General features: G+C 40.0%; 3 protein-coding genes across 7 annotated transcripts in view; 2 read left to right on the forward strand and 1 right to left on the reverse strand.

The window, feature by feature from the left end:
- The first annotated feature begins 236 nt into the window (after nt 1-236).
- Nucleotides 237-5,681, forward strand: fastkd2 (FAST kinase domains 2). Of its 2 annotated transcripts, XM_057026257.1 has the most exons (12): nt 617-755; nt 860-992; nt 1,074-1,177; nt 1,513-1,621; nt 1,731-1,854; nt 1,966-2,105; nt 2,236-2,408; nt 2,770-2,933; nt 3,110-3,349; nt 3,708-3,798; nt 4,114-4,225; nt 4,303-5,107. In XM_057026257.1, exons 1-12 carry the CDS (start codon nt 712-714, stop codon nt 4,408-4,410), a joined length of 1,542 nt encoding a protein of 513 aa, XP_056882237.1. In that variant the 5' UTR covers nt 617-711; the 3' UTR covers nt 4,411-5,107. The 2 variants fall into 2 exon arrangements, with proteins under 2 accessions (XP_056882236.1, XP_056882237.1); XM_057026256.1 differs by having other exon boundaries at nt 237-992; nt 4,303-5,681.
- si:dkey-1h24.6 (T-cell-specific surface glycoprotein CD28) lies at nt 5,411-7,526 on the reverse strand. The gene is made up of 4 exons (XM_057026269.1): nt 7,167-7,526; nt 6,106-6,432; nt 5,891-6,027; nt 5,411-5,638 (listed from the first exon to the last, which is right to left on the reverse strand). The coding sequence occupies exons 1-4, from the start codon at nt 7,249-7,251 to the stop codon at nt 5,519-5,521; spliced, it is 669 nt and encodes a 222-aa protein (XP_056882249.1). The 5' UTR covers nt 7,252-7,526; the 3' UTR covers nt 5,411-5,518.
- Nucleotides 7,527-8,470: 944 nt separating this feature from the next.
- raph1b (Ras association (RalGDS/AF-6) and pleckstrin homology domains 1b) overlaps nt 8,471-12,071 on the forward strand; it is a 33,733-nt gene continuing 30,132 nt past the window's right edge. For all 4 annotated transcript variants that reach the window (XM_057026226.1, XM_057026228.1, XM_057026230.1 and 1 more), the window contains exon 1: nt 8,471-8,733. The gene's annotated coding sequence lies outside the window, so the exon portion shown is untranslated. The remainder of the gene's footprint in view (nt 8,734-12,071) is intronic.

Genomic DNA, 12,071 nt, shown 5'->3' on the forward strand with positions numbered 1-12,071 from the left:
TCTGACGGAAAATTAAATTAAAATAATATTCTGTTATCACATACAACAAAAACGACCAAACATTTTGACTTCATCGTTTTGACACAACCCGCGGAAACTTTCTTCTCCGTTGGAGCAAATTTTAGAACATGTTTCCTACCGAACCAATTTGACAGTGGGACCAAACATGGCGGCGCACACAGCTTGAATGCGTGAGAATGTCAACGCGCATGTAAAGACTACTTTCTTTTACCCAGGTTTATTTTTACCTTGTAAAACTCAGGAAGAGCGCATATATTAGCTAATGTAAGCGAGCTTTGCACTTCCAAATGTGTTGGCCTTCCTTTTAGAAAAAATATAGGGATCATTATCTTTATTACAGAACTATGTTTTACTTGGTGACACAGAGAGTTTTGAGTCGGGATCTGCGGTTGTTTATCCGCAGGTCTATTTCAAAACAGTGGGGTTTCACGGTAATAAATTGGAGTAAATACGCATCTTTCCGAAGTCAATGGCTCACACATAATTTCAACAAAAAGCTTCCTACTGTGGGAAGACTTGCGAGTTCTACGAGGTTTTTCTCAGAGGATAGGATTCCTAGCATTGATTTAGAAGAAGAAGACGAGGGACATCAACTGCCTTCTGTAGTCCAAACATATCAGACAGCATCAGTGCAAAGTCGGAGAATTTCCCCATTCTTGAAACAGCTGAAACACTGCGGCTCCCCATCAGATGTGTTGGACCTCACCTGTAAATATGCCCCTACACCACGACAGGTCAGCAACTGTCTGACCCAAATGTGGTTCACCACAAAGAAGATGTCAGAGGACCAGAGACGCTATGAGCTGCAGTTGATGTTTAATCATCCTGCATTTGACAGACTGTTGCAGAGCTCGATAAAGGCTGTGGGACACTTAAACACCGAGGCTATCGCTTATTCCCTTTTATCTATGGTCAATCTCGGAGTCCCACAAAGAAGTCGCGTGGTGCAAACTTTCCTTCGACATTGTCAGGTAGGCAGTAGAATAAAAGTGGAACTTGACATGATCTTTGATTTTTGCTCTTTTTTTATGTAATGTGCATTATTTTAACAGGAGAAACTGAATGACTTTGATGAGAAGGGCCTGTCAATATTAGCCTCCTGCCTGGTACATATGGAGGAGAATGCCAATGTTGCTGCACTGAAAGAAGGCATGAGGTTGACACACGTCTTTGAGCAATATTCATATCACAATATGATAGTAAATATCAATGTTTGAAACTTGTACTTTGATGCCACCAAAAGAATTGGGGAAAAAAGCAGAATTAGGATTTTGAAAACATGACATTTGAAGACTGTTGATGATCCATTGTTTGAGAACTTTTTACTTGCACCACTGGATCTAAGTAAAACTATTTTTAGCCTAGATAAAAGAAAAAACAAAAAATGAAGCCTTTACTGGATTAAATTTAATAAGCTCTATTGTATTTGTCCCGATATCAAAGCATCATTGTACAGTTTTGTGTACTATTTTTGATTTTCTTGTTCTCTAGGATGATGGTTGAGATGCGTCTTCCTGAGATCAAAAGTGTCTTAGCCCTCCAGACCATGATGCGCGTGTTGGGAAAAGATACACCGTTAGACCTCAAACGCAAACTGGAGGTTTAATCCTGGTTTTAACACAATATTTGTTCATATCCTTCATAGTATTTTCATTGTATTTTCTTTTGGGCCTCGGCCAAAACTTATCTGTCCCCCATGTACTGTCCAGGTAAAGGTTTTATCAATGATTGACCAGTTCACCCTCCCCAATACTCAGTACATGATCTCTACTATGGCCACAATGGGCTTTTACTCCAAACCACTGTTGGATATTTGCAGTAAAAAAATGATAGGTAATTTATTTAATTGTTATACAAAAAAATCCTTCATGTACATATGTACACGATCACAATTTCTTGACTTTACAATCTTCTTTACAATCCTCACATTTGATTTGTTTTTAGAAAATCTTCATGGAATCCCCTTCAACAGATTGTTACCAGTTTTACTGTCCTGCAGGGAGCTGCACTATAGAGACCTGGACCTGCTGAATGGCATCTCAGATTATGTTGCCTCTTTAATAGATGTATGGACCAATAAACAGGTATAACAGCAGTTTTCAAGGTTTGCATAAGCTAGATACATGTCACATACAGGAAACGGCTGTGGGAAAGCAAGAACGGTGCCAGACTATGGGTGCATCATGTGACTGTTGGTATGTTCTCTTCCTTTAGTTGCTCCTTCTTCTGTCTGCATTTGAAAGCCTCGCTTTCTGTCCCGACGCTTTAATGAAGGCATTGACTGAGAAGATCATTGGCAACCCAGGTGCACTGACCCTGAAAGACATTCTCTGTGTCCTCAAGGTGTACTCATCCCTCAACTATGATCTGAAACACCAAAGACAACTGTAAGTCCTCACTTGCAAATATTCTCATTAACTAAAGGTGCAGTCACCGTGCCTATTTGAATTTCACTTTCTGATATTTATTAAAGCTTTCTCTTTGAGATGGCTCCTCAAAGATCTTATTTAGTCTGTTGGTGCTGAGCTTTTAAAGCAAAATAATGTGTATTTGAACCTAATGTTGTTGTCTTCAGAGAAGTACTATAGTTATAGGATGGTAGGACAATGATTTTGTCAGATTTATATTTAAAATTCAGCATTTGGCGAGCAACAGATTGAAAAAAGCCAAATTTATCAGAGATATTGTTCAATTTCAATATAATATTTTATTTGAATATATCATTTTTGTTTTCCATCTGCATTGTAGTTTTTTAGATGGTGTTACACAGGCCCTTTGCTCTTATCTGCCCATGATACCCACATTTGAGCTACTGAGGGCAGTTTATTACCTGAGTGTTCTTGGATGCTTCCCTTCTGCTCCACTTCAGCAACTTATGAATGAAGATAGCATAAATCAGTTAAAGGCTACAGGTGAGTCACAGGTATTCACAATTTTCTCAAATGCTGTTCATAAGTGCTGACGACATTAATAATGATTTAAATTCACAACCCCATTTTGTTTAGTTGTATGTACAAGTGCTTGGACTTATACTTGTTTCCTTGTCAAGATTTATATGTGACGTATCTGAAATTCTTGTTTTTATTAGCTCCCCGAATTTTCCAAAATCAGGAAAACATGTTGCGGACAATGGACTTGTGCCTCCGGCTGGACGCTCCTGCACTTCCTGTGCCCTTGATTCTTCCTTCATTTCTGCTGGGTGAAACAACCTCCAGATGTGAACCATCAGTCAAGCCATGGCTGTCCCACAGCCTGAAGAGCTTATTAGAAGAGCAGGAAAATGCAATTCTACAGGAAATGCTACTGGTGGAGAACTTTTACCTCATAGGTAAAGTAAGATTTCCAACAGTAAGCATGCATTAATATGAAGTTTCCAGCTGTTTTCACAATGACTGTGCACAGTGCAGCTGACAGAAGCCATTCATTGTGTATGTGGGTGCTCCTCCACAGACATTCAAGAGTTGATTTTTGCACGCTCAAAATCACTCCTGCGGAAAATATTGTATAAATTTCTGCCCAAAGTGTTAGCTAAAACCAATTATAGCCTTCGCATGTGTCACATCAGGAGCATCGCAACATGACTATTTGACAATCTGACATCTAATTGGCCCGGCTTCACACACCATCCAGTGTGAAAACATCTCAAAGTTAAAACTGCATGAACTTATGTTTGCATCTATTTACAGATGCTGTGATAATCAAACCTTCACTGAGCCAAAGCTCTGCACATGATTCGAGTGCTGGAGATGAGCTTTCTCCAGCAGCAAGCAGTCAAAGGTAGGTTTCTAGTTGAACTACGGATGTAGCAAGATGGTAAATACGCTTGTGTCATATTTAGCCATGTATAAAAGGGGGAGCGGATGCCTCTGTATCGTCAGTGTATTTTGATGCTAACACAATTTCATATGTTAACGCAAATCATTTTTTTTCTGTTAATGCGCAAAGCTCTAAATCCTTGAAAGCAACATATCAACTCTATAATACCAGATCAGTTTAGCAAAGTCAATCTAAGTAAATATATTTTGGTTCATATTTTGGTTCCTCCAATGTAAAAAAAACAAAAATAATTATTCTTTTCTTTCCATTTTCCAGAATTGCTCTCATTTCCTCCTCAAACGCCTGCTGTTACGGCACATCCAGACCTCGAGGGCCCCTCGCTGTCATGATTCGCCATTTGAAAATTCTGGGCTATGATTGTGTCCTGGTGAGACTCACACAAATTTCCATCTTTTTTAAGAATATATAGTTCAATGAATCATCATCATGTCTCCTATATCGCAGATGATGGATCAGGAGTTAGAGTCGATGTCTGAGCAACACAGGCTGGACTTTCTGAGGACCTGCATTTTCCCAGAGTCCCGCAGGCCAGAAGAATCCCTCACAGAGTGACGGTGGGCAGTTGGATGGATACGGAATCTTGTGTCAGCGGTCTAAATTATTAACACACGCTCTTGCTAACATGTAAATAGACCTGGTGTGTGCTGTAAATTAAACACTGAACATTTTTTGTTAAAAGTGTGCAAGCTTTTACGAGAAGGGTGTGAGGAAGATTTTTTGTTATGTTAAGCATTTTGAGGGTTATTTGTCAGTCTTAAAAAGGTAATGGCAACAATATGTCAGTTTTGCTGATGCACATGTTTGCTGGTGATTAATCCCATCCCGTCTCTGAATACACCAGTAAAACCACCGCATGCTTCACCGCAAGGTGAACTCAGACACTCATTGTGAAACAACCACAACTGCAGAAAGCACCAAAGAGAGAGAACAGGAAATACAGCAGAGCCTTGTTTTTTTTCCTTTAACCTCGGGGTTGATATCTTGAGTTCGTAGAAATGTGCACATACAGTGGAATGACTAGATATTCATAATGTGACAATGACAAAAATTTGATGAGTAAAGGGGGAAAAAGAATGTTAGCATGTTGTTAGAATGTTGGAACATTTACCCAGGTCTATAATTCACGTTTGTGCAGTCATTTCATGAGTCATTTCCTCACCTCACACCTGTGCGATTATCTGATTTTTTCCTTTCAAAGTTCATTTTGTCTGACTACAACAAAGAATTAAATGTTTAAAGACTTCTGTCACCTGGTTTATGCTAAATATATTTATTTTACTTTTCTTCAAATGGCATAGTTTAAGGTTAAAGTACCACACGCTTTCTTTTTTGCCTATATAACTTTATAGCTTTGGTCCGAGGTTGACAAATAATGGTTACCCTTTACAATTGTGGCTTTTGGAATGTTGATGCCTGTGTTTGTCAAATGTTCTAATATTGTGGTTACATTTCCTCAGGTAACCCCCATACTTTCAGCCACAGGGGGCTGTCTATGAGTGAGAGTGAGTGATATTAGGAGTGGGTAAAGCAATATGAACAAAGGCAAAACCACTGGGGTTGGACAAGCTGTATTATACATGCTGCTTTTGCTGCGTATACATTTAGTAGTAGGTAAAAATGCTGCTGTGCTGTGTTAAACTGAGGAATTGTTGGCCCAGAATCAATTTGGGGCATAGAAGTAATGCTTTGTCGGGATGTGAAGCTTTCTTTTGTTGTAGCGGGTTGTTTTGGAAATGGTGTTGATGTAGTCAGACTGGGAATCTTCTCTCCTCCACTTGACCTGGAAGACATAAAGCCTGTGAGTAAAGGTTGGACGAGCTGAAGCCTTTATGCATGAAGGATAATTCATACACACGTAGACACTTCTCAAATGAACTGTGAACAATTCACCTCCAATAAAATGCAACAAGGTGTCCCCTAGGGTGCGTTTCCAAAAGACCTCATACGGATACATATGTCAAAGGTGCAAAGCCCTCGTATTGTGCCTTAGATGGACTCTTACTGTAATATTTCAATGTTTCCAGTAACATACCCAGATGATGATTGCACCAATGGTGACAGTGACACTATAACTGCCTATCACCAGTGCAAAAATCCACATCCAGCCACAACCACAGGTTTGATTTTCCCTTATCGTTGAGTTCTTGTCCTTGGCACTGCATTGGTGTCCTACAACAGAAACATGGAGGAAGCATTAGATCAGCTTGAATATACAGTATATGCACAAAATGACTGAGGGATATTTACCTTCTATGAGCACCAGGATTCTTAAATCACTGTAACGTGTCCTCAGAGGTGGAGGAAACATTTCAGTGACCTCACATGTGTAGATGCCATGACTGCTGGCGTTGACCCCTGTGATGGTGAAGTTGAGTGAGTTTGCACTGGGGTATTCCACACCCACTGGGTTGGCACTTGTGTTTTGGTTTGGGGTAGTAGCCCCACTGATCTGCGTGTGGTGATGAACACATTCTCCATCCTTGAAAAGGCTGAATTTGATGTCTTCGGCAGAAGAATTTGGACAGGGGACATTCACGTTGCCACCAACGGGCACACAGACAGTGTTCAACCTGTCTGCAGGGAAAACAGTGATAATAAGTGGTTGTGAAACGAGGCTCTTAAAAATGGCACGGCTTGACATGATTGCTGGCAAAGGAAAAATGTTTTGTGCCACCGGCTAACGGCTCAGATTTAGTCATTTCTCAGCAAAACCCACCCACTCCTATATGAAAATTACTCAATATCTGCACATCCAATCAGAATGACGTCTTTAAAAACATGCATTTGCCACCAAAGCAGCCACAGAATGACTCAATTTCACCAATGGAAATCACTCTACTTACTGTAAAAACTTTAACATTTAGGTCATTTATTGACAAGCATGATTTGCAACAAGCAAGTTTTAAAGCAACTCCAGGTTCAATGACTGTGATAATGAACTGCTAGGGGATCAAATCTAATACTATTAAAGTTCCCAAAACCACATGCATTAGTAAAAATAAAATTCTGTATGTTTTTTTTTACTTTTTACTATACTTCTGATTTCTGTTTTTCTATTGTTCACGCTTTTCCACAGAGGACAGAGGAATAATTATAATTATAGTTATAATTATGATATTTGGGGATCATTCCTGTCAGTCTTAGTGTTTCTTCCAATCTTGCAGTTTTGCTAACAACTCAGAATTAATCTATCTCTTCCTGCTATAACCACATGCACACTTGATAAACTGTAGTTAACTAAATAATACACACTTTCTTTAACTAATAGCCAAATGTTATTAACAGAGCTTTTATTTTTCAGTACTCACCACTGCAGGTGTGCTGAGAGGTTTGAAGTATCTTGCAACCCACAAGGAACACAAACCCCCACCAAGCACTCATCTTGTGCACCATAAGCAGACAGAGGCTTTTTATAATTACTTACAGCTTCAGTCTCAATCCCAATCTTGCAACAACAGAAAGCATTCAATCAGAAATGTGAACTACCAAGCACAACACATCCTGTAATTATTGTTTCGTCTATCTGAAGAACTCCCATGAGCCTACGCTTCACTTCAAGGAAAACATCCTGTGTCAGAAACCACTCCTCCGTTGTTTCACTCTGTCTTCCACTTGTTCTTGGGGTACCTAGTGTAGTCTGCTGTGCTGAAAATTAAGCTGTAAATTTAGAATTGTCAGAATCCAAACACAAAAGAGGAACACAAAAACACTTACTGGAAATGACTTGCAATAAATGTGGCTTTCAGTTTCTTTTGAGTATAAGACAAAGTGCTATCCATCATTGAGAGATAACACTGCTTGTATTGCCTAAGGTTCACGTTAAATTTTGTACACTGCCACCGTTGTAATATTTATTCAGCTTTGAATTCAACGATAATATGTTGGTTAAAAGTTTTTCAGCTGAAGGTAAGGTGAAAAACAGTTTATACACTAGGTGGCGACAAAACGTCGAAAATATTCCTAAATGTAATCAAGGCAGTTAAAAGTGAGAGAGAGAGAGAGTGTGTGTGTGTTATCGTAGCTTGAAAATGTATTGATATCCCTTCGTAACCTACTGGAATTTGTTTCTTGTTAGAGTAATGTGACCACATGCATCACAATAATGGGGTGTAATAATAGTTAATGTGGAACAAAGCACTATTTGGCGGTGGCTTTGGAGATACTACCAGCAAAAACCCATTATTATTATTAGTAGTATTATCATCATCATTATTGTTGTTGTTGCGGTTGGGGTTGGGGTTAGTGGTGGTGGTCTTATTTATAACACCACTAATAATAGTGGCAATCATAAAATACGGGTGTTTGTTTATATTTAATTGATCCCCGAATACTGACGATGCATTCATGTTTCACCGGGAGTCTGATGTTTGAGATCTACAACGAAGCAAATTCTCATGCTGCTGCTTCTATGGTTGCGCTCAAATTTTTCTAACCTTGAAAAAAGTTATATTCTATATGTTGTACGTGTGTTCTTGTCACTTTGTCACATTGTCACAAATCAATTAAAGACAGAGGCGACATATTCTCAATCAAGTACCTATATTCTGCTAATTTCGACGGCCGTGAAGGCATCGCCAGGATCAGGGCTGGACAGGAAACGACGGAGACGAGCGGCGTGTCTCCCCCAGTAGGTCCGGGAGAGGGAGGTAGACACAGCGACAGAGAAGAATGAGAAAGGGAAACATAAGGTATATGTAGACCGAGCAGCGTGTGAAAACATGACGAAAACGGGAGGTGTTTAGCAGTAATTTACTAAAAAAAAAACCTGAAGTTTCATCCCACCGGCAATTCCTCCCTCTTCTCCACGAGGCAGGCATATTTGCCTTTGTAGACCATAGGAGAGAAGAGGAGCCCCTTTGTGGATCCAATTTGTATGTGAGTAGGATTTTATTTACTATTCGTGTGTGTTTTTTCAATATACCATTCATTACATTTTCCTTGAATAATTGTGCATAACTAATTATGAACGTTCTAATGAGATGTCCATTCCCAAACGCCCAGCACTGGCAGATTGTCCTATGACGAGTAGTGTCCATAGGGTGCCTTTTTGGCAATACTTTTAAACCCGCATTGTGCATTCATATACATGTATATATTTTTAAAAAAGACTGCTCTCGATGTGTTATGCCTTCAACGTGTTTGTTGTGGCAGGCTGGTGTAATCTGGGTTTGTGTGCCTCCGATGCGGTCAATGATCAATCCCATTCTTTTGGGAGAAAGGGCGTGCTGCGTTTGCGCCTACTTGGAAAAGAGCCGCAGCTTCTCTGGGAGAAGCCACTGAACATGAGCCCATTGTTGTGTTGCATTTATTCGCCTTGCTGCCAAAGCAAAGCCGGCTGAAGGTGCTTAAAACACAATTCTCCTCCCTGGCTCCTAATTGAACGGAGAGCTGTAGTCTCCACCCTGTTTAGCCGGGGAAGGCTATCTGCTCTGAGTAATGGCCGATGGTTTGTTGCGTTGGTGTTCATTAATTTATTCCCTGACGGGTTACATTTTTTGATAGGAAATTCTATTTCACCGAGGCAGTTCAAGTTCAAGTCATAAAGTATACAAGCCTGATTGGGCTAAAGTCATTATAAGCTGCCCCCTGTAATGCGGCTGGTTTAAATACCCTTTGTTGGATGACGCCGCTGGGCAGGGGATTGTTTGACCGGTGGCTAATTAATGCTAGCTTTCTCTTTTACTTTTATAAACTACGTTATGAACGACAGACAGTGCAACGTGTGTCCGTCTATGTAGTTTCTACCTGGCGGAAAAGTTAATGATCGGAACCATTTTTGGCGATGTTTAGCCCGGTTAGGGTTCTGAATTACTGGCCGAAGCTATCACCAATCTATTGCTCGTTGTGTGTTTTACCATCCCAGTGTGGTTTGATTAAGACTAATGAGATAATGACCCCTGGGGTCTAAAATATAATTTTGCCACTGTGTGTGCCGCCACCATATGGTCTCATCCAGAACACGTCCCCTTTCTTTGTGTACCTGTCTTATTTACAGTACATTACCAAGTCCATGCAAGCTAACTGTCTCTGGGCTAAACACACAAAACAAAGTGCATTTGCCGTTAAATAAGCCACAAAGCTACTTGGCTTTATTCCACACAGTGTCAGTATAATAGGCTTCCTCTGCCCTTAACACATGCTTGATTTGCATTCACATATTGCTAAACTTAAATCATACATTCTAGGTATACATACAAGTGCAACCTATATACTTGGGTTTCACCCCCTCAGGTCAATGTTTGAAATCCTGGTGATTCAAAAAAGGATTAGATTCAGAATTCTTTACTGTTTATTCCTTTTGTAACTCGGAGCGGAGTGTCTTGTTGTAGAAAACACAGTATCATTTAGTCTTAATCTGACCTTTTCTGTTTTGGCTGTCCCTGGACTGTGACATTTCCTATCATGGATGAGTAAGAGTTTAATTATTATTTGGGTAGGAAAAGTGGATGGGTTGAAAATATTTGCTCATGTTTTTCAGGTTTGAGGTGTTCTTGCAGTCATATTCTCCCAAAACAACTTAAGTTCTCAGATTTCGTAATATAGTCATTAACACATGCCTGTACCCGTGTCATTGGATATTCTACTATGCTTTACTTTTCAACATCGAGCTTTATAAGTGTGCAACACATACAGGGGATTCAAATATCCTTACTCAAGGGCCCACAGTGCTATGTTAAACATATTACATTTTTACAAACCAAATTTCTATTGGTTTGTTAACAGTTACAATGTCGATGCGGGCAGACATTCCGGAAAAGGGTCAGACACTAAGAATATTGATGAGGACGTGTTATGTCAATGATTTGGTTTAAAAGTACTTTTAGCTCACTTTTTCTTAAGCATATTCCATGAGAGCATATACAATATGACCTTTAGGTGTACGCTAAAGGAAAAAAGCAGCAATTTGCCCTCCTCCCACCCTCTTTTTGTAAGTCTGATTATACACCAATAAGATAAGAAGACAGTTGTCAGAAATGATTTAGGCTTCTGGAATGATCCTCACAAGAACAGACTACGAATGTCAAATCTATTCTCGGTTTGTTTGAGCGTTAACATGTCCTGCATGCTGGTCTTTCCAACTGTCAGCACTTTACGGGCTCTGCCGTTTGAGTTGTGGGGGTCATGTCTGACCTCTACCCATCCATCTATCCAGCCATGTCCTTGGGCATAAAATGTCCCTGCACAAAGACTGTTGAGAGAAGTCTGGGGGTGTCACTTGGTGTAAGTTTCTCCAGGTTATGTTACAGCTGGCGGTGCAGTTGAGTAAAGGAGAACGGCTGGAGGATGGCAATTCAACAGAGCTTGCATCTGATGATCAAGAGCTGAAGGAGAAACTGCAATTGGGATCATAGTGAGAAATTGTCTGCTAATCCAGCTTGATGTAATACTTCCTTTTGTGAGCAACATGTGGTTTGTACTTAATAAAGAGCCTTGTTCTGTTAACATTTAGCTGACCTTTGGTGGCAGCTGCCCCTGCCATTTGGAGACAAAGACAAATGGGCTTACCAGCCTACCTGGAGCTTCCGTTCTTTATAGGGACTCACTTTTCCTGTTGGCATTTTCATACCCACCTATAGACTTCTTATCACGAAAACTGTATAACCAGATGGCTTCATTAGCTTCCAACATGTGAACCACTTGTTCTGTGAACAAACCTTATGGCATCATCTTTCAAATCATGATCATGCTGATCATGCTACCCTGTTCTCCACAATAGTGGTGATATGCTTTGCAATTGCTCATTTTAGTCAATTTGAGGACATGAATCTGGTAAAATCTGGAATAATCTTTTGTAATCTGTTTTTACCTGAATATTCAGTAAACTGCTGAAAGAGATAAACTGTAGCATGCTGTGTGTTGTTTGAATTGTTTTTTGGACTTCATATACAGACTTATTTTGGGACAACTGATTTATTCACTGTGTACTGCCATTGGTGCATGGTAAGATTTGAACATGCATTAAAACTCTAACTCAGCTTTTACCCTCCAGTTCCACTGCTGATTGAACAAGGCAGAAGGAGGGCACCCACTCATGCACTAAGGGTGATACATTTAGGGGCCTTGTTCATGCAGGCAGTACTACACAGAGATTGACCCACAATTGGACATCTATTCCTTGTTAATCTTCATATCTGTGCCACTGGGTTTTCTCTTGCAGCATTGCAGATATGTGCATTTTTAGCTCAGGTTAGTGCTGGTGGGATTCATGATCT

This window comes from Takifugu flavidus, chromosome 3 (assembly GCF_003711565.1).
Source record: "Takifugu flavidus isolate HTHZ2018 chromosome 3, ASM371156v2, whole genome shotgun sequence".
Lineage (NCBI taxonomy): Eukaryota > Metazoa > Chordata > Actinopteri > Tetraodontiformes > Tetraodontidae > Takifugu > Takifugu flavidus.

Bases quoted from the DNA above. Each gene is read 5' to 3' on its own strand.
- fastkd2 (XM_057026256.1), top strand. From the start codon at position 366: ATGTTTTACTTGGTGACACAGAGAGTTTTGAGTCGGGATCTGCGGTTG. The intron at 3,350-3,707 runs GTAAAGTAAGAT...ATCTATTTACAG, and splicing joins GGAGAACTTTTACCTCATAG to ATGCTGTGATAATCAAACCT. The intron at 4,226-4,302 runs GTGAGACTCACA...CCTATATCGCAG, and splicing joins TGGGCTATGATTGTGTCCTG to ATGATGGATCAGGAGTTAGA.
- si:dkey-1h24.6 (XM_057026269.1), bottom strand. From the start codon at position 7,251: ATGGTGCACAAGATGAGTGCTTGGTGGGGGTTTGTGTTCCTTGTGGGT. The intron at 6,433-7,166 runs GTGAGTACTGAA...TTTTCCCTGCAG, and splicing joins CTCTCAGCACACCTGCAGTG to ACAGGTTGAACACTGTCTGT. The intron at 5,639-5,890 runs GTATGTTACTGG...TATGTCTTCCAG, and splicing joins TTGGTGCAATCATCATCTGG to GTCAAGTGGAGGAGAGAAGA.